The 23,121-nt window shown below is 37.0% G+C and overlaps 1 protein-coding gene across 1 annotated transcript in view; it reads right to left on the reverse strand.

The window, feature by feature from the left end:
• Window positions 1–23,121, reverse strand: part of GOLM2 (golgi membrane protein 2) — a 102,224-nt gene that overhangs the window by 21,626 nt on the left and 57,477 nt on the right. Inside the window, exons 7-9 of the mRNA XM_007467529.1 lie at window positions 23,067–23,121; window positions 2,926–3,024; window positions 1,816–1,986 (exon numbers count right to left, since the gene is read on the reverse strand). The exon at window positions 23,067–23,121 is cut by the window's right edge and continues 1 nt beyond it. Coding sequence (XP_007467591.1) covers window positions 1,816–1,986; window positions 2,926–3,024; window positions 23,067–23,121 — 325 coding nt within the window. The remainder of the gene's footprint in view (window positions 1–1,815; window positions 1,987–2,925; window positions 3,025–23,066) is intronic.

A 23,121-nucleotide genomic window follows, 5' to 3' on the forward strand; every position in this document is an offset into this window, starting at 1 on the left:
GGTACGCGGGCCTCTCACTGCTGTGGCCTCTTCCGTTGCGGAGCACAGGCTCCGGACGCGCAGGCTCAGCGGCCATGGCTCACGGGCCCAGCCCTCCACGGCACGTGGGATCTTCCCGGACCGGGGTGTGAACCCGCGTCCCCTGCATCGGCAGGCGGACTCCCAACCACTGCGCCACCAGGGAAGCCCTATATGTATATTTTTAAATCACAACTACATAACTATTTGATAGGTTAAAACACAGGTAAGAAATAATGCCAAAGTAAATCACAAAATAGTGCTCACATTGATTTCAACTCTATATATACATTGAAAAGAATTCGGAGTAAGATTTTAAAACTCAATAGGCTCTTTTAAAAATAAATTGTAGGGAATTCCCTGGTGGTCCAGTGGTTAGGACTCCATGCTTCCACTGCAGGGAGCACGGGTTTGATCCCTGGTTGGGGAACTAGGAACCCACATGCCACACGGCACAGACAGAAAAAAAAAAAAAAAAAATTGTGGAATGTAGTAATTTCCTGGTGATCATTTTCCACACACATTCTTTACCCAAAGACTGGTTAAAAAAAAGAGAGGTAAGACAACAATAACAATTTTTATAGAATAAACTATAAGTAGAAGAAAATCTTAAGTGATCAAATTAAGATATTTTATCTTAGTAAGATTCTGACCTTACTATAAACCTCTTTTTGTTGAGATAAAAGTTTTGAAGCCAATTCCCCAACAAGATTTGGAGGAAATATTTTTTCACTGTATTTAAAATGTTAACCATATTCTTGTAAATAAAAACATTTTTTATATAATACTTCAGTCAAGATACACGGATACGCATTAAAATGTCAAGGAAGGAAAGTCAATTAAATGTACACAAACAATATATTCATATAGATGCAGAAATATGAATAATTGTCATAAGACCAATTAAAAAATGTAACACTGTGCAGTTATCACAGTACAAACAACCTGTGTACAAGTAAATGCCTAAACACCGCTCTGAAGAGTTGTTGCCATAGAAGCCATCATTAAAAGTAAACAAAAGCAAACTGGAGCTTTCAGACATTCTGTCTATTCAGAAGTTGAAGGGAAGAAGCCTTAAAAAGCAGAAGCAGTGAAAAGTACAGTTTAAGAGAGCTGGTCTAAGAGCCACTGTCCTGTCCCCAATTCTGTCTACTACTGGAATTTTTTCTTATACATCTTGAAAATCTACCAATTAGAAAATTATGCAGATTAACAGGTATTGTCCATTTATCATAATCAATACCTCTGAAACAATTAAGCAGTCAAACATTATTACACAGTATTATGAGTTTGTTCAATTTCTTTCACTTCTAGCACCTAAATGAAGCAAACTGCAATTGGAGGGAATGGAAAAGGAAACAGCATTGAACTTTCTACCATGGCAGTCTTTATTTCTTCCAGAACTCATTTTTCAAAACTCTTTATCTTCCCTCCTTTCTAATCAAAGTTTTCATATATTAGCCTAAGAAAATATATCTTGCCTCACTTCTCAGAAAAATTTTACATTCATAAGAACTAATAGCATTTTTTAAAATCAACTCACCTGAAATTTATTTTTTAACACTGGAGAACAAGAGAAGTTTTTGAAAGTGTTCTTTAAAATATCTCTATCCATTTAAAACCTACTTTTCTTTTTAAATTTTACAACTGTCGTACTTTCTCTTTGTATGTATATAACTTCACTATACATCCATTAGTTAGAGATTATAATAATGTAGACCTTAATTCAGACTTGTAAATAAATATATTATATTTAAAGAAATCTTTTCAGCATAATATTCATCAACTGATTCTTACTTTGCTTCAATTTATGGAGATCACCGGCTCGATCCTTAGTAGCCTGCTTTAGAATATATGCTTGAATTCTGGGTTCACTCTCCAAGTTAGGGCCTGGAATTAAATGCTGAAGAGGATTGGAAGGCTTCTGTTTTGAAGTTCTGGGGTTTCCATTGTGGTTTACATGAGAATCTATGGCATAAAAACATCAAATTAAGGTCATATTTTGCAGAAGAATTTCATAAGACGTACCTGAGAAAAGGTAAGACACTGTTATCTGATACTGGGTAGTCAGGTAGCTTTTTTTAAAAGCTTTATTTTATTTCTTTAATCAAATCTTATAACCAATGTGATTTTAGTTGTGTGAAGTTTACTAATCATTCCCAGGAGGGTATCTTTAGCATTGATTATAAACCTATTCATCAATGGAATATATATCAATAGTAGAAACCCAAAGAATAAAATGGCAGTGATACCTGTAACTTTTCTTCCCTTCAAATTCTATATTGCTGTCAGAAATCTCCAAAATCCAATAAGGCTTTTAGAATTTCTAATCTTGAAGTCATTTTCATTTACACAGCGACATAACTGTTAACTCTTGATTCTTTCTTATTAGTATCTCCTGGATATAACTTTTCTTTCCCCACCTCCCTTTTTAACTCATCAAAGCCTCGATTTAGATCTTTATTACAATTAATTTTAAGCATATCAATTCTCATTTTAGGGGAACATTTCTGTAAAATTGAGTAGGTATTCAGTAGAAAACACACAGATAAGTACAGAGTAGGGAGTTTAATACAGGTGGATCTCATTTTATAGAAGGCCTCTGTGAGATAAACTTGAACACATTTTGGAGAAGGTAAATACATATATACTGGTAGTGATGAAAGGGAACGTAGTCCAGAGTGGCAAAACAAATAATTCTTCCACTCTTAATAGTCCAGTAGACAAAGTTCATTTTGTAATGATCTCTCCCTGAGCTTTTATCAGTCATTTGATAATATACAAAGTTAACTAGAATAATGAATGATACTTCACTGTGCTGCTAAATGACATGTTTTATTCACTATGTAACAATACATGACCAGAAAATTGATTTTCAAATGGAATTTTAAGAATAAGACTTCATACCTGGAACCATATTTGGGGAGAAAGGTTGTCCAGTTGGAAGATGGGAGACTACTTGATGACTTTCATATTGAGAAAAGGAAACAGGGGGTTTCTTTAAAGCTAAAATTAAAAACAGATCCATATTATTCCCCGTGATATTACGGTTTCTAAATACCAACCACCATGAATCTGTTTACATTGCACTAATCCTATGATGCTTACTCTAATTTTGTAATCCTTATAGTTGGCATATTAACTAATTAATTTATGGTTACTAATTGATATACTGCACCATCCATCACAGATTTTGATGATCAATAAATCTGACCAGAATACAAGATAGGAGTTCTGTCTTGTTCATCACTATATCCCCAATACCTAGAATAGTGCCTGGCATATAACAGGAGCTCAATTAAAATTTGATGAATGAATAAATAAATGAATCTCTTCAGATACAGTGAGACCTTTTTATATGGATGGTATAAATAAAAATTGACATTTATAGATTAGGCAAAGCTATGAGAATATGCTACTCTAAGCTGCTCAGATTTTAAATAAAAACTAAATATGACTGATTCAAGAAGTTCAGATTTTAGTTTTGAAAAGGGAATTCTTTTTTAACATCTTTAATGGAGTATAATTGCTTTACAATGGTGTGTTAGTTTCTGCTCTATAACAAAGTGAATCAGTTATACATATACATATGTTCCCATATCTCTTCCCTCTTGGGTCTCCCTTCCTCCCACCCTCCCTATCCCACCCCTCTAGGTGGTCACAAGCACCGAGCTGATCTCCCTGTGCCATGTGGCTGCTTCCCACTAGCTATCTATTTTACGTTTGGTAGTGTATATATGTCCATGCCACTCTCTCACTTTGTCACAGCTTCCCCTTCCCCTTCCCCATATCCTCAAGTCCATTCTCTAGTAGGTCTGTGTCTTTATTCCCATCTTACCCCTAGGTTCTTCATGACCTTTTTTTTCCCTTAGATTCCATATATATGTGTTAGCACATGGTATTTGTTTTTCTCTGACTTACTTCACTCTGTATGACAGTCTCTAGGTCCATCCACCTCACTACAAATAACTCAATTTTGTTTCTTTTTATGGCTGAGTAATAATCCTTTGTATATATGCGCCACATCTTCTTTATCCATTCATCCGATGATGGACACTTAGGTTGCTTCCATATCCTGGCTATTGTAAATCGAGCTGCAATGAACATTCTGGTACATGACTCTTTTTGAATTATGGTTTTCTCAGGGTATATGCCCAGTAGTGGGATTGCTGGGTCGTATGGTAGTTCTATTTGTAGTTTTTTAAGGAACCTCCATACTGTTTTCCATAGTGGCTGTATCAATTTACATTCCCACCAGCAGTGCAAGAGGGTTCCTGAAAAGGGAATTTTTAAGTTTTGTACAAAAAGCTTTACTAGCCAAGATGTACTTACTTAGAGTTGGGACTTGCTTCTCCCTTAAGAAATAAAGGCAATAGGGAGAGAGATCATTTTTCACTCACTCCATTGCAACCTTGGGCAGCTTAATGTGACAGAAAGACAGAGAGCAAGAAGGAAACTAGAGAGAAGACAAACAGATAAAGAGAAAAAAAATAGAGAGCCCATCTATAAGATATGGTTAGTGGCACATTTTATTCTTCTAAAACTCTGGTGTGGCAGACACGATGCTTTGTGACCCCATTTCATTATATTTTTCCTAGGCACAGAGGAAGATAAGCCTTCCTTACTTTTATGTGCCACGAAACTAGGTTCTAACCCTAAGAATGTAAGTGAAACAGAATGAGCCACTTCCAACTATGCCAATAAAATCTTCTGTGCAAATCACCTACAATCTCTCTTCCCTTCTGTCACAAATTAGGAGGCTACATATGAAGATAGTGGCATCAAATAATGGAAGAGGACACTGCTTAGAGAGAGCTGCAAAGAGAATCATGCAACCTGCATCAGTCTGTAATGTGAACAATAAATGAAACTTTATTGCTTTAAGCAATTGCAATTTGGGGATTATTTGTTAATAAATAACAGCCTCGTCAGTCCTAACTAGTATACTTGGGTTATTTTTATAATCCTCAAAGTTTATTTCAGTGACTGTATTTCATTTATTATTATACAGATTTCTAAACTTAAGGACCCAAGAAGTTTAAAATTCACTCTAAGAAAGCAACCCATTCAAATTTACAGAAAGTTGAGGTTTTCTATATCTTACTGTGTTCCCCCATTTCCTTGTTTGTATTGCCAGCTGCAATGCCCAACACCCACCAATGCACATAAGACAGCTAAATAACAACCATCAGCTAACATCTTTAAAGAGCAGTACTTTCCCAGGTTTAACACCATTTTGATTTGCTAACAGACTCTGAGGACAACTAAGCATCTGGTAGATATACTGGAAAGAGAAGTCAGTCACAATGTACAAACTTGTGGATCACTGTTGGACCCTAGCTGGCTCCAGTACTACATAAACCAAAAGACAAGAGAGGGTACTTTCAATACTAAACAGGAAGTGATCATACATGTTCTTAGCTTTATTTAATAATGTCTCCTGCCCAAGAACAAGGTGACTATTCAGAGGCAAAACTATGAAGATTTAGATAGGTAGAAAAAGCTGGATTAAAAAGAGCCTTTATATATGGGTTCGATCCCTGGTTGGGCAACTAAGATCCCACATGCCATGTGGTGCAGCCAAAAAAAAAAAAAAAAAGAAAGAGCCTTTATAAAACATCCAGAGGAGTTTAGAACTGATATACAGGCATACCTTTGATATTGCAGGTTCAGTTCTAGACCACTGCAATAAAGTGAATATCACGATAAAGTGAGTTGCATGCATTTTTTTGGTTTCCCAGTGCATATAAAAGTAATGTTTACACTATACAGTAGTCTATTAAGGGTACAGTAGAATTATGTCTAAAAATCAATGTGTACACACCTTAATTTAAAAATACTTCATTGTTAAAAAATACTAAACATTACCTGAGCCTTTAGCAAGTCGTAATCTTTTTGCTGGTGGAAGGTTTGAAATATTGCAAGAATTACCAAAATGTGACACAGAGACAATGAAAAGAGCAAATGTTGTTGGGAAAATGGCACTGATAGATTTGCTTGACACAGGATTGCCACAAACCTTCAATTTGTAAAAAACACGATCTGTGAAGTACTGTAAAGCTAAGCACAATAAAACACGGCATGTCTGTAGCAGAAACTATACAGTCAAGCCTTGACATCCATGGGGGACTGGTTCCAGGACACCCGACCCCACCCCCATGCTCAAGTCCCTTAGTCAGTCTTCCTTATCCATGGTTCTGCATCTGGGGATTCAAACAACCACGCAGTGCAAATATAGTATACAATCTGAGGCTGGTTGAATCCACCAAGGAGGAACCTGAGGACGTGACTGTGGTAATCTGGAGCCTTATAAGTTTGACGTGAATTACTACATTTCTGTAAAAATTTAGAAAAATAGAGAACCAGAAAGAAATTTAAAATGAGCTGTAATTCTACCACTTAAAGATAACCACTGCTACCATTTCAAGATTATCTGTTTTGTTTGTTTTTTTCTGTACATTACACCATATACCATAAACAAAATTAGGATACCATCATATATACTATTTTATAATCTAATTTTTTATTTAATATTTTATATACATTTTTCTTTGTCATCCCATTTTCTTCTACAGCATTCCTAAGTGGTAGTACTGAATCAAAACTTCCAACTTACTAGGTTTGGCTAGAAAGATCTGGGTAAAGAATTGCCACAAGGACTTTAGAGTGCCATAAACTGCATCAGCTAAGCTAGTTTTGGTGGGTAGGAAAAAGTAATGTGTGTTCTGTAAACACTTTGGTTTCTATGCTTTCACTGTGACTTGTTTATTTTCCCAGAAAAGTTCCTTTAAAAAAAGCTCCAGCCTTTTTCTTTTGTTGAACTAAGGGGAGAGGTGATTTATTTATACCCAGGACAAGACAGAGGCTTTCCCAGGAGCCAGAATTAACAGTTACAGTTAGTGGTACCAAAACAAATGAAGATCCGGAAAATTACTAGCGGACTTGGACACAAACTAAGACTGCTAATCTGGCTCTCTGATTTTGGATAGGATTCTTCAGACTTTTTTCCTATAAACATACAAGTATCTAATTTTTCCTCCACAAAAATGAGATTATATTGTACGTGCTTCCTTGTAACCTGCTTTTTTCATTAAAAAAATCATAGGTATATTGGGAATTCCCTGGCAGCCCAGTGGTTAGGACTCTGCACTTTCAATGCCGGGGGCCCAGGTTCAATCCCTGGTTGGGGAACTAAGATCCCACAAGCCACATGGTGGGGCCAAAAAAAAAAAAAAAAAATCATAGATATATGTATATGTTAATAAAAACAGCTCAACACTATCTTTTTTAATGACTACATATCACATTTATGGATAAAACACATTTAATGAACTAATAAGCTTACCTATAACATTTATATGGTCTTCAATTTATCATTATAAATAATTTTATGGTGAGAATTTTTGTAACTACATGATAGAGTGAGTTCTCAGGGAAGTACTAACCACTAGGTCAATGACTATGTGTACTTCTTAAACAAATTAAGAGAAACAATAAATGTGAGCTCAAAGACAACTGAAGTCTGGGAAAGAATTAAGACACTGAAAAGAATGCAAACAATTATGTATGATATTAAAGTTATAATCTGTGATATATTTTACTCAGGTCCTCTCCATTGACAACCACTGAGAGCCAGGGGAAAACATACAAGTCAACAGAGAATAGCATACTGCTATCAGATAATATCATTAATAACTAGGCTGTTAAAATATATATCATTGATAAAGCCATTACTAAGTAAAATTACCAAACATAAAATGGTAAAACCTATTTAACATAAAGATAAAATACCAGATACACTAGAGCACATAGCTTTTATCCTACCACTATGATACTGGGTTTTGTCTTTTTTATAAAGGAGAGCTATCAAATATGGAAATTCAATCTTTCAGCAATACTTTTTTTTTTTACATCTTTATTAGAGTATAATTGCTTTACAATGGTGTGTTAGTTTCTGCTTTATAACAAATTGAATCAGTTATACATATACATATGTTCCCATATCTCTTCCCTCTTGCGTCTCCCTCCCTCCCACTCTCCCTATCCCATCCCTCCAGGCGGTCACAAAGCACGGAGCTGACCTCCCTGTGCTATGTGGCTGCTTCCCACTAGCTATCTACCTTACATTTGGTAGTGTATATATGTCCATGCCTCTCTCTCGCTTTGTCACAGCTTCCCCTTCCCTCTCACCATATCCTCAAGTCCATTCTCTAGTAGGTCTGTGTCTTTATTCCTGTCTTACCCCTAGGTTCTTCATGACATTTTTTTTCTTAAATTCCATATATATGTGTTAGCATACGGTATTTGTCTTTCCCTTTCTGACTTACTTCACTCTGTATGACATACTCTAGGTCTATCCACCTCATTACAAATAGCTCAATTTCATTTCTTTTTATGGCTGAGTAATATTCCTTTGTATATATGTGCCACATCTTCTTTATCCATTCATACGATGATGGGCACTTAGGTTGTTTCCATCTCCGGGCTATTGTACATAGAGCTGCAGTGAACATTTTGGTACATGACTCTTTTTGAATTATGGTTTCCTCAGGGTATATGCCCAGTTAGTGGGATTGCTGGGTCATATGGTAGTTCTATTTGTAGTTTTTTAAGGAACCTCCATACTGTTCTCCATAGTGGTTGTATCAATTCACATTCCCACCAGCAGTGCAAGAGTGTTCCCTTTTCTCCACACCCTCTCCAGCATTTATTGTTTCTAGATTTTTTGATGATGGCCATTCTGACTGGTGTGAGATGATATCTCATTGTAGTTTTGATTTGCATTTCTCTAATGATTAATGATGTTGAGCATTCTTTCATGTGTTTGTTGGCAGTCTGTATATCTTCTTTGGAGAAATGTCTATTTAGGTCTTCTGCCCATTTTTGGATTGGGTTGTTTATTTTTTTGTTATTGAGCTGCATGAGCTGCCTGTAAATTTTAGAGATTAATCCTTTGTCAGTTGATTCATTTGCAAATATTTTCTCCCATTCTGAGGGCTGTCTTTTGGTCTTGTTTATGGTTTCCTTTGCTGTGCAAAAGCTTTGAAGTTTCATTAGGTCCCATTTGTTTATTTTTGTTTTTATCTCCATTACTCTAGGAGATGGGTCAAGAAGGATCTTGCTGTGATTTATGTCATAGAGTGTTCTGCCTATGTTTTCCTCTAAGAGTTTGATAGTTTCTGGCCTTACATTTAGGTCTTTAATCCATTTTGAGCTTATTTTTGTGTATGGTGTTAGGGAGTGATCTAATCTCATACTTTTACATGTACCTGTCCAGTTTTCCCAGCACCACTTATTGAAGAGGCTGTCCTTTCTCCACTGTATATTCCTGCCACCTTTATCAAAGATAAGGTGACCATATGTGCATGGGTTTATCTCTGGGCTTTCTATCCTATTCCATTGATCTATCTTTCTGTTTTTGTGCCAGTACCATACTGTCTTGATTACTGTAGCTTTGTAGTATAGTCTGAAGTCAGGCAGCCTGATTCCTCCAGCTCCATTTTTTGTTCTCAAGATTGCTTTGGCTATTCGGGGTCTTTTGTGTTTCCATACAAATTGTGAAATTTTTTGTTCTAGTTCTGTGAAAAATGCCAGTGGTAGTTTGATAGGGATTGCATTGAATCTATAGATTGCTTTGGGAAGTAGAGTCATTTTCACAATGTTGATTCTTCCAATCCAAGAACATGGTATATCTCTCCATCTGTTTGTATCATCTTTAATTTCTTTCATCAGTGTCTTATAATTTTCTGCATACAGGTCTTTTGTCTCCTTAGGTAGGTTTATTCCTAGATATTTTATTCTTTTTGTTGCAATGGTAAATGGGAGTGTTTTCTTGATTTCACTTTCAGATTTTTCATCATTAGTATATAGGAATGCCAGAGATTTCTGTGCATTAATTTTGTATCCTGCTACTTTACCAAATTCATTGATTAGCTCTAGTAGTTTTCTGGTAGCATCTTTAGGATTCTCTATGTATAGTATCATGTCATCTGCAAACAGTGACAGCTTTACTTCTTCTTTTCCGATTTGGATTCCTTTTATTTCCTTTTCTTCTCTGATTGCTGTGGCTAAAAACTTCCAAAACTATGTTGAATAAGAGTGGTGAGAGTGGGCAACCTTCAGCAATACTTATTAAGTGCGTACTATATGCTAAGCACTGTTCTAAAAAGCTGGAGATTCAGTGGTGGACAAAACAGACCAAGTTATATAACAAGTAAATTAAAAAGTATGTACATGGGGTGACCCAACACTGGAGCCTGCCTGGGCTCTTTGGTCGGGCTGGTGGTGGACTCTGGGAGGGCTCATGTTGGGGGGTGCTTCCCCAAACTTCTGCTGCCGATTTCCTTGTCCTCACGGTGAGCCACGGCGATCCCCCACCTCTGCAGGAGACCCTCCAACACTAGCAGATTCCACATATAAGCGATATATGGTATTTGTCTCTCCATGCCTGAGTTGCTTCACTTAGTATGATAGTCTCTGGGTCCATCCATGTTACTGCAAATGGTATTATTTCTTTCTTAATGGCTGAATAATATTCCATTGGTATGTACCACATCTTCTTTGTCCATTCGTCTGTCAGTGGACATTTGGGTTGCTTCCATGTCTTGGCTATTGTGAACGGCACTGCAGTGAACACTGGGGTGCATGTATCCTTTCGAACCATGTTTTTCTCTGGATGTGTGCCCAGGAGTGGGATTGCTGGATTGTATGGTAGCTCTAGGTTTGGTTTTTGGGTAAACCTTCATACTGTTCTCCATAGTGGCTGTACCAATTTATATTCCCACCAACAGCATAGGAGGGTTCCCTTTTCTCCACACCTTCTCCAGCGTTTGTTGTTTGTAGACTTTTTGATGATGGCCGTTCTGACTGGTGTGGGGTGATAACTCATTGTGGTTTTGACTTGCATTTCTCTAATGACTGGTGATGTTGAGCATCTTTTCATGTTAAAGACAATATATTTTTAACTATACTCACCAGATCCAATCAGCCCTTGATTTATTTCTATTGTATTAAAATGCTACTTTACACTTGAAACTAATATAAAATTGTAAATCAACCACACTTCAGTAAATTAATTAATTAAATGTGACTTAAAAAAAAGTATGTACAGAATTTAATATAAATCTCAGAGTGAAAATGTTATGCATAAAGTAAAACAGGGACGTGTGATAGAGAGTAGTGGGACATTCTATTTTAGTTGGTTGGTCAGGGGAGGTATTTCTGAAGAAGACATATTTGAGCAGAGGTATGAATGAAACGTGGAGGAAGACTATTCAGGCAGAGATCAGTAAGTACAAAGGCCTTGAGACAGGAACATGCACAGCACTTCTGAGGAAATGCAAAGAAAGCAGTGAGGGGAAAGCATAGAAATGAAGTCAGAGAGGAGAGAAGGGGCCATATTAGAGATAACGAACAATAAAAAATGTTAGGATAGGTAGTTAGGGGGCTGAGGGCTGGTACTAAACTGGTAATTCCAAAGGAAGCAGTAATAGTACTAATTATAATAATAGTAGCTCCCACTTTCTGAATACTTAGTATGAACCAGGCAATAATCTCATGTCACTCTCAAATCTATCTGAGATAGATATCCCCTTTCACAGATGAGGAACTGAAACTCATGACAGTAGAGATGAGACATACCTCTCACTTGACTTAAAAATTCAAAGTAGTCATTTCTGGAGAACCTGGCTGATATGCTTACAAAAGGTAATAGGAAGTTTAGGGCTAATCCTCCTCAACTTCTCTATTAGCCCTCAGCTGCAGCCTTTACCCTGAGAACCAAAAAAGAAGTATATTTGCCTTTCACACTCATTTTCTTATTTCAGTGACAGCTACAATCTTTAAAATGTTCACATTCCTAGTTTTCTGCCTTACAGGGCTTCACAACCCAGTGCCTGTGACGATGGAGAAAGAATATGGCACTAGTAACCAGTGGTGCTCAAATCTGGCAACACTTCAGTTTTACAGATAACACCCCGGACATACTGAATATCGGGATGGTATCTAGGTAGTATTTATTAAAAGTTCCAAACGTGGTTCTGTTGCACAGCTAAGAGAACAAAAGATAGAATAAAAAGCATGGGCTTTAGAGTTAGACCAGGGCTCAAATCATGGCTCTGTAATTTATTAACTGTAAGACTTTAGTGCCTAATTTCTTGAAGCCTGTCTTCATCTGAAAAACAGGGATAATGTCATCTGCCCTGCATGATCAATGTGGGGAATAAGTGAGAATAGTTGCTAATAGATTATGATAGATGCCTAGAAAATAGTAGGTGTTCAACATATACTAAGTATTTAGAGTTGTCAAAGGTAAGCATTTATCACTAAAATGAAAAAAGAATCCAAGATTCAGGTTGAGGAAACAAAAACATTTAAATGTAAAACTACCAGCCCTAACCAATTTATTGAGCCTCCTGATTACACAGTTTGCTCACACTTAGGAATCCTGATGAATGTTTACTTATAGTAATGTTTTTGGAAGTTCACGAAACTCTGATCAGTAATTACCCATTAAAATAGTAATCATTCAGAAGCATGAATGCTCAATACAAAACAATGATGTAACATTCTTATGTTATTTTGTTCTGCGTACATAAACAGATGTAACATGCTTGTAACTGCTCAAATATTGACCAGTGGAGCCATCTCAGCCCTCTAAGAAATACAGGTACATGTCTATAGAGACTATTAAAATGATGTTCTCATATGGCTTCTAAGACCTGGTCTGTGAACTCAAAATTCCTTCATACTTAAAAATCCATTTATATAATTTAAAAAGAATAACATGGACTTCCAATGCTAGCCATGACGTAATAACCAGTACTGGACTTACCCTCTCTCACATCCTAAACAATTTTTAATATGGACAAAATAGATAAAGCATTGGACAACCAGAGTACAAGACCAATTCTTGAAAGAAGTGATATACATGAGATGAACAGTCTCAGTGAGCAGAGGAAGCAGATTGGGCTGCTGAGGTGGCTGGAACCTATAGGACAGAATACTATAGAAAAAGGAGCTGTGTGAAATGGGGGACAGAAATCTGCATGGATAGTCCCCTTGGGTCTCTGGCCAAGACCTGGGCTGTGTATACATATGGTGAGACTCTATGGGGCCTAACACACAGTACCTGCTGCAGGGCTGAGAGCTGAACAAAAAAAACAGAGGTCATGTAGCACTTGGAGACGACTGGATCTCTGGCCCACAGTACAGAATCTTCACTGAGCATCTTGGGCATTCAAATGAAATGCTGAAAGTCTACTTTAAAAGAAGGGATCACACCTTAGAGTTAAGGGCCATGCCCTCAGACTAAGAACAAAATCAACACTGACCTGCCCAAACAAAGCATAAAAGCAAGCCTAACAGATAACTGTCTGTAATATAACTGTCTGCAAGAAAAAAACTCAGCACCCTTTAAAAGAAAACAAAATCGGGCTTCCCTGGTGGCGCAGTGCTTGAGAGTCCGCCTGCCGATGCAGGAGACGCGGGTTCGTGCCCCGTTTCGGGAAGATCCCACATGCCGCGGAGCGGCTGGGCCCGTGAGCCATGGCCACTGAGCCTGCGCGTCCGGAGCCTGTGCTCCGCAAATGGGAGAGGCCACAACAGTGAGAGGCCCGCATAACGCAAGGAAAAAAAAAAAAAAAAGAAAACAAAATCCATTCATACAGTACACGATAAAGTTACTAAGCATTATAAAGAAATAGGCAATACCACCCATAATCAAGAAAAAAAGCAATCAACAGAAACAGACTCAAAAATGATCCATTTGTATAAACTAGCAAACAAGGACTGGTAAACAATTGTTTTACACACACAAACACACACACACACACACAAAGATTTAAAGGGAAAGATAGGGATATCCAACAGAAAAGTGGAAACTAAAACAAGAACCAAATGGAAATTCTAGAGCTGAAAATACATCTGAAATGAAAAACTACACTTAGACGGGTTGTGAATAGCAGTCTAAACACTGCAGAAAAAGGGGTCAATGAACTTGAAGACAAATCAAAGACATTAAAAAATTGAAAGAGAAAAATTATTGTAAAAAAATGAACAAAAACTTCAGTGACATGTGGGACAATATCAAGCAGTCTGCAATGCATGTACTTTGAGTCTTAGGAAAAAAATAGGGCAGAAAAATTTCTAAATAATATTCGAATTTGAATAAAGGCTGAAAATTCACCAAATTTGGTGAAAAATATCACCCCCCAGATTAAATAACCTCAGGGAATTCCAAGCAGAATAAGTACAAAGAAAAACGAGACCAAGGCACACCTTATCAAACTGATAAAAATGAAAGCTAAAGAGAAAAATTTTAAAGCAGTTAGAGAAAAGGAATACACACTAATACAAAAGCACAACAGAAAGAATAACGGTTGACTTAGAATCATTGTTGGCTAGAAGGCAGTGGAACTGTGTCTTTAAAGGGCTGAAAGAAAAAACAACAACAACCATATTTCTATAACTAGTAAAAATATCCCTCAAAATGAGTATGAAATAAAAATGTTTTCAGATAAACAAGAGTTGGAAAAATTTTTTGCTAGAAGAAGTGCATTTCAAGAAATGCTTAAGGAAGTTCTTCAAGCTGAAGGGAAAATGATAATCAAGATAGAAATTAGAATCCATGGGAAGGAATAATGAGCACTGTTTAAGTGGTAAGTATGTGGTAAATATAAGAGACCATAATATTTTCTTCTCCCATTTTCTTAAAAGGTTTTTTTAAAAATTTATTTATTTATAATTTTGGCTGCCTTAGGTCTTTGTTGCTGTGCGTGGGCTTTTCTCTAGTTGCGGCGAGTGGGGGCTACTCTCCGTTGCGGTGCACGGGTTTCTCATTGCGGTGGCTTCTCTTGTGGCAGAGCACGGGCTCTAGGCACGCGGGCTTCAGTAGTTGTGGCTTGTGGGCTCAGTAGTTGTGGCTCGCAGGCTCTAGAGCACAGGCTCAGCACTTGTGGTGCACAGGCTTAGCTGCTCTGTGGCATGTGGGATCTTCCTGGACCAGGGCTCAAACCCACATTCCCTGCATTGGCAGGCAGATTCTTAATCACTGCACCACCAGGGAAGCCCTTAAAAGGTTTTTTAAACCAAAGTAATAATGAAAACACTGGGATTTTTAACATATAGAAATATCATATATGATAACAACCGCACAAAGAATGAGGCAAAGTAAATGGAATTCTATCTCTGTTAGGTTCTAACATTTTACATGAAGTAGTACAATACTATTTCTAAGTCTACCATGATACGTATAGGATGCATATAGTAATCCCTAGAATAACCACTAAAACACAATACTTTAGAAGTATAGTTTTTAAAAAGTGAGAGAAACAGGTATCAATTAAACCCTCAAACTCACTGAGTCCTATTCTATCCTATTCTCCCTGGATGATACTTGCTGGTTCAAGGCTATTTTGATTCCTTTTTTCTTAATTGTGGCCAATATAAATTGGGGCCCCATAAAATATGACAGTGAAAGAAATGTCTTTCAATTATAAACCAAATGTATCATTAGAAGTTTATGTAATTATGTACCTTTACTAGCAGTTTCCAGGAATATGTACAGTTTGATAATGTGCTAGTATTTCTCCCCTACAACAACAATAAAAAATGCCCAATTTTACCTGATTTGTTTCTTCTATAACAGGGATCTTTGAAAACTTTTTCTTAAAGGGCTAGATAGTGAATATTTTAAGCTTGTAGTCCATACTCAACTCTGCTGTTCTAGCACAAAAGCAGTCATTGACAATACACAACAAATGAGCAAGGTAATATTTCAGTAAAACTATTTATTAAAACAGGCAACCAAGCTGTAGTTTGCCAATTTCTGTTTTACAAGATGCCTAAAAGTCTATTTACAATGATTTAATTTGTTAAAATATTTTAATGTATTTTTATAAATTTAGATAATTTTTCCTCTAAAAGCTCTAAACTTTAGAGAAAGAACCTTTGCCCCCCCAAAAAGATTAACTACACTGCTTCTTTAAAACATAATCTTCTTTTTTCTCCTCTCAAATATCACTGTAATTATCTCTCTTTAATTTTTAAAAACATATTTATTTTTGAATAGGTATTTAATAAAATTACCTTATAAAATTTTGAAACCAACATTCAAAAGGTTATATAATGAAAAGTCCCCTTTTCATCTCTATCCTCAGTCTTCTTCCCCAGAAACAAACCCTATTACCAGTTTCAATTAGAGCAGCACTATCCAATAGGACTTTTTGCAATGATGGAAACGTTCTATATCTGTGCTGTCCAATACAATAGCCAGTAGCCACGGTGACTATTAAGCCCTTGAAGTGTGGGTAAGTTTGACCAAGGAACTGATATTTTAGTTTTATTTAAGTTTAATGAATTTAAATAGCTACATGTGACCAGCGGCTAATGTACTGATATTAGGCAGTGCAGATCTAGAGAATCCTCTGAGAGCAGTGGTGTTCTAGGTTGGCTACATAATACAATCACTTAAGAAGCATTTAAACATTCAGAGCCCTAGCCGCAACTCAGATCAAATATATAAAAATCTCTGGAGTGGGACTCAGGCATCGGTATTTTTTTTTCTTTTTTAACTCCCCAGTGTTTCCAATATATGGCCAAGGTAGAAAGCTTCTGTTCTAGAAAATTAATTATCTTATAAATAGAGTAGCTCTACCTGGAAAGAAAACCAAACTTTTAGAAAACCAGAAAGTTTTTCTTTATAAATTACTAATTATAAAAGAACTTCTGACTGCTTAGGTACATAAAAATCTTTATAACTTTATGAGGTTTTCCCCAAAGTAAACCATTAGAGGCAATTTTTACTGAGATTGACTAGATCTTAAAACTAGAAAGAAGTTTCCAAGTAAGAAATAAGATTTTCCTGTCTGTTGATATGCATGATATGGAAAAGGTATTTGCATTACATACTATTAAGGAACTCTTAAAAATCAATAAGGAAAATACTAACAATCCAATAGAAAAATGGGCAAAAATGATTACCAGGCAAATCACAGAAGAAGGCAACAAAAATGGCCAATAAACATATGAAGAGATGTTTAACGTCACTCATACCAAGGCAAATTTAAGGTACCATTTCAGATTGGCAAAAAGTTTAAAGTAGAGCAAACCCAAATATTAGTTGAGGATGTGGATAAACAAAAACTGTCATATATTACTAGCAAAAGTGTAAACTGATATAAATATAGTAAAGCTGAAGATACTCTATAATGCAAGAATTCTACTTTTAAGTTCATATCCTTGTGCACAGCTTTGCAACCACTGCACTGGGAATTGTTTACAGACTACCAGTGTGTTGAGCTATTGATCTCCTCAACCCTCAGTGACTGGGTAGGACTTGGGACAGCTAGATCTCTAGGCCTGTCCTCTAGTCAGCAACAAGCTCACCTTTTAATCTCAATGTACTAATCAAATACTAGAAGTATCCAGAGACTCTCAGGTGCACAAGAAGATATATATGAGAATGTCCACTGTAGTATTTGTTTGAAATAACAACAACAACAAAAAACACCTGGAAGTGGCCTAATTGTTTATTATATATGAATAGATAAATTATGGTATATTTATACAGTGAAATAATTGTAACTGTTAAAAAGCCACAGGTATAACGCAGGTAAGTCTCAAAAGCATAATACCGAGCAGAAAAAAAAGTTGCAGAATCACATAAACAATGACATCATTTATTTAAAGTTTAAGAAAGCAAACAAAACAATACTTTATAGTTTTACAGATGTTTACAAGTGCAGTAAAAGTCGAAAAACATGTATGGGAAATTAATATACACCAATCTCAGCACAGTAGTTACCTCTGGGGAAGAAGAGACAGGATTGAGATCTGGAGGGTACACAGGGAGGCTTCAGTTTATCAGTAATGTTTTATTTCTTTAACGATAACATCAATAACAGAAATATCTGAAACTAATGTGGCAAAATGTTACATTATCTTTGTGTGTTCTTTTTAAAGGGCAGTGGATACTTGACTATTCATTATGTTATTTTCTATCTTTTTCTGTATGTTTGGAATGTTTCTGAATCTAAAAAAGTTTAAAAACTAGTGATATAAATATGTAACTGCCTAACATCACAGGTGCCTAAAATATCCAGGTCAAGAAGGTAATGGGTTAAACTACAAGACTCCTGTAAAATCTTGTGACTAGCTCCAAATCAACATTAAAAACAAACAAAACAGGGGCTTCCCTGGTGGCGCAGTGGTTGAGAGTCCCCCTGCCGATGCAAGGGACACGGGTTCGTGCCCCGGTCCGGGAGGATCCCACATGCCGCAGAGCGGCTGGGCCCGTGAACCATGGCCGCTAAGCCTGCGCGTCTGGGGCCTGTGCTCCGCAGCGGGAGAGGCTGCAGCAGTGAGAGGCCCGCATACCGCAAAAAACAAAACCCATTAACGTTTAGCTCTATGGCTTTGGAAGCTGAGAAGCTGAAGCATCATGCTAACCACAGGCGCATGCTATATACCCCTTGACTGTTTCAGAGCTGTATTTTAAGATAGTTCAGCACTGCTCTGCTATAGTTTCTAGTACAGTCTTGGCTATTGTAAACAAAACTGCTATTAACACATAAGGGTCTGTTTTTAAATTACAAGGATGGAAAAAAAAATACAAGGATGAACTGTTCTTCCCTCTACTTCCTCTGTGGGATTATTGCCCCTATAGTCATTAGGGACTCCACATACACACCAGAACTTGTACTGGCATTAAGAATTATGACATAGATTACTTCAGGGGGAAAAGGCACTACTCAGTAAAAGGAGTGACAAGGAGATAAAAATATGTTTCTAATAATATAAAATAATCATGGTAATAATAATAGCAGCTAAGATTTATATAGCACAGGCTATATGCCAGGCACACTGTTCTTGGTGCTTTACATTTAAACCTCACATCCACCCTATGAGGTTGAAACTGTTATCCTATTTCACTGATAAGGATAAGGGCAAATAAATGATCACATGCCTGTTAAAAGATAGAGCCAAGGGTCTGAATCCAGCAGTTTGACTCTAGAGACCACTGCCCCACTGCTAAAGATATTCTGGTAATTCAACCATACACATTTACTGGGACCTTGCCATGTGCAAGGCATTACCATACTGAGAGCTCAAGGTACGAAGGTACAACATGGCTCTCCTTTGTGTTTGCATCTAACTAGACTCTACAGCTCAAAGTTTCTTTTCACCAGTGACTATATCAAAATAATTTTTATACTCAAAACACTTCTCTAAATAATTAAGGATAACTGTTATGAACAATGATTCTCAAAGCAAAGCACCAACAATTCAAAGAGGTTCAAAAATTAATCCAGAAGACTTCTGGTTTCTGGTTCTGCATACAAGGAGCTCAGAAGTTGCCACTCTATCCTAACAACAAGAAAAATGCTACACAGTCTGAAAAATCAACAACTCTTCTTGGGTCCATAAGAAAGAGTAGGACACAGGGCAAACTACTACCAGCATGATTAGAGAGACAGGCAAATATGCGAGTCTTAGTTTACAAGAGAGACTAATGAACAGAAACTGCCATAGAAGGCAGTGACGGGGTACCAAAACCTGAACTGTAACTACTTAATTGCCAGAGGCTCAGTATGGGCAACTCATAGTTAAAACTCTAGGGGGACCCAGTCACAGAGGGGGCTCCCTCAAAGCTGTGATATTTATCTCCAGGAGCTCAACTAGGTTCCCATAGTAAACACCAGAGAAACATCCCCTCGGACAGGGGGAGGGCAAAAGGAACCATTTTTGAAATACACCAAAGCACTCAGTTCTCTGTCTGCCCTCCACAGAAACTAGTTAAACAGCGCCTAAACTGCTAGGGCATTATCAGAGTCTAAGTGACCTGGGGAAGGGAAATACCCAACTCCAGCCCACTCTAGCCACCCAGTCTCACCTAAGCAGGGAGGAAAAAAACTGAAACACTTGTGAAGTTCAGAGTCCAGAGACACAGGCTTGCTAAAAGCCTGAGACCTAACATAGGACTACAGAATGCTTTCCCTCCCTGACACCTCACCACCACATTACTAAAGACCTATTTACAACAGTTTCTTTTCCCTGGTATATCATGTTAAGGTATCAAGGAAAAATTACAAGGCACACTGAAAGGCGAAAAATGCAATTTGAAAAGAGAGAGTAAGCTTCAGAACCACACACAGCAGAAATGTTGCAATGAACAGACCAGGAATTTAAAACTGTAATTAATATGCTAAGAACTCTAACGGATAAAGCAGACAGCATGCAAGAATAGATAGGCAATATAAGTACAGAGACAGAAATCCTAGAAAGAATCAAAAAGCAATACTAGAGATCAAAAACACTGTAACAGAAATGAAGAGTGCCTTTGAGGGGTTTATTAGTAGACTGGAGAAGGCTGAGGAAAGAAGCTCTGAGCTAAAGGATATATCAATAGTATCCTCAAAAACTGAAAAGCAAAGAGGACAAAGACTGGAAAAAAACAGAACCAAATACCTAAGACAAGTACAAAAGGTGTAACATATGCATAATGAGAATACCAGAAGGAGAAGAGAGAAAAGAACAGAAGAAATATTTGAAATCATAATGACTGAGAATTTCCCCAAATTAATGTCAAACCCCAAACTACAGATCAAGGAAGCTCAGGGAACACCAAGCAGGATAAATGCCAAAACAAACAAACAAAAACTAAACAAAAAAACTGCTCCACAGTATATCATTTTCAAATTACAGAAAATCAAAGATAAAAAAAAATTAATTCACTTGTACACTGTTGGCGGGAATGTAAATTGGTGCAGCCACTGTGGAAAACAGTATGGAGGTTTCTCAAAAAACTAAAAACAGAGCTACCATATGATCCAACAATTCCACTCCAGGGTAAGTATCCAAAAGAAAAATACCACTAATTTGAAAAGATACATGTACCCCAATGCTCCTAGCAGCATTATTTACAATTACCAGGATATGGAAGCAACCTAAGTGTCCATCAACAGATGAATGGATAAAGAAGATGTGGTATAGGCAATATAAGTACAGAGATAGAATAGAATACTACTCAGTCATAAAAAAGAGTGAACTTTTGCCATTTGTATCAACGTGTATGGACTTGGAGGGAATTATGCTAAATGAAATAAGTCAGACAGAGAAAGACAAATACTATATGATATCACTTACATGTGGAATCTAAAATATACAACAAACTAGTGAATAAAACAAAAAAGAAGCAGACTCACAGATATAGAGAACAAACAAGTGGTTACCCGTGGGGAGAGAGGACAGGGGAGGAGCGATATAAGGGTAGGGGGAAAAAAAGGGGTTATTATGGGATTATATGAAATCATGTGTGTGAAACTTTTGAAAATTGTGAAGCACTACAGAATTTAAAGAATCTTTCATTCAGTTAGAAAAAGTAAGCACAATGTAAAGAGAAAAATCAATCTAAAACTCGGTGAGCCTAGGACTAGAGTAAGTACTGCAAAAATTCAGAATACATAGTCCTTGCTTTCAACATTTCTTTAAATTTACATCTAAGCCAGTGGTTCTTAAACTTTAGCAAAGATCAAAATCACCTGGAGAGCCTGTTAAAACACAAACTGCTGGGCTATATCTCAAGAATTTCTTAGGCAGCAGGTCTGGAATGGGACCTAAGAATTAGTGTTTCTAACAAGCTCCTGGGTAATGCTGTTACTGCTAGTCCAAGGACTACACTTTAAGAAACACTGGATAATTTCATTGCCTTATAAACAAATCATGCTCATCCTTACTCTTTATTTTTAAACTCATGTCCTTGCTCTTGTCCCGACCTTTATTTCAAGGGAATATACTGTGAATTGGAAACTCAAAAGAATATAATAGATACGGAAGAATTTGAGAAGATAAAAAAACTATACAAATGAAAGGACTAATACTTCATGCATTTGGACCTCAGACACTCAGCAGTTTCAGCTACATACAATGAGCTATAACCACAGAAGTGATCACAGAGATGGAAAAGGAACAAAAACAGCTAACAAGGACCAAATATGTGCTGTTTCTTCCTATTTTCCACCATAATATATTGCAGTCATCAGGGAGGGGTACCTATGATAGCCAAGAAAAATAGAAAAAACTGAATGTGATTAGGATAGCAGCAGTGATACAGACCAAGTGGAAATGGACAAGAAGTAGACACATTAATGGAGAAAAAGATACACGCTGAACAGAAGTAGCCATAAAACAAGGGAAAAAAGTGAATAACCTATTTAAAGTGTCAGGTGATTAACTGAAAAGAAACGCCAAGTCCTAAAAACCTATATAACGGTATTACTATGCCATATTAAAGCACATCAACAACACAGCAATCTAGGAACATTTAGGCTGAAAGAAATAAGCCACACATACTTTTAGTAAACATAAGTAACTAACATAGCATAACTGTCATGAGAAATAACTCTGAGTCATCAAGAAAAAGTTCAAATATGTTTGACGCTTTTTTTCTTTATGCTTGACTCTTAAGGCAAAAACAAGTACTTTATACATTTTAGCAAAATTTTTCATAAAAATATATCCAAAACATTTATATCTTGGCAACTAATGGGGAGTTAGTTAACTGGAAATATCAATCATCCAGATATCTGTGACTTTTCTCAGGTGTTACTCAGAAAAACAATAGTCACATGATGGGCTTCCCTGGTGGTGCAGTGGTTAAGAATCTGCCTGCCAGTGCAGGGGACACAGGTTCGAGCCCTGGTCCGGGAAGATGCCACATGCCGTGGAGCAACTAAGCCCGTGCACCACAACTACTGAGCCTGTGCTCTAGAGCCCACAAGCCACAACTACTGAGCCCACGTGCCACAACTACTAAAGCCTGCGTGCCTAGAGCCCATGCTCTGCAACAAGAGAAGCCACCGCATTAAGAAGTCCGTGCACTGCAATGAAGAGTAGCCCCAACTCGCCACAAGTAGAGAAAGCCCATGCGTGGCAACGAAGACCCAACGCAGCCAAAAATAAATTAATTAATTAATTTAAAAACAAACAATAGAGTCACATGAAAAATAACATGATCACTTCAGTTAAATATTCTAATAACTTTTACTTACCAATGGGAAGATCTTCAGCTTTTGCAAGGTCATTCTCTTCTATTCCAGGCATTCC

The sequence above is a fragment of the Lipotes vexillifer genome, unplaced genomic scaffold, assembly GCF_000442215.2.
Source record: "Lipotes vexillifer unplaced genomic scaffold, Lipotes_vexillifer_v1.1 scaffold722, whole genome shotgun sequence".
Taxonomy (NCBI): domain Eukaryota; kingdom Metazoa; phylum Chordata; class Mammalia; order Artiodactyla; family Lipotidae; genus Lipotes; species Lipotes vexillifer.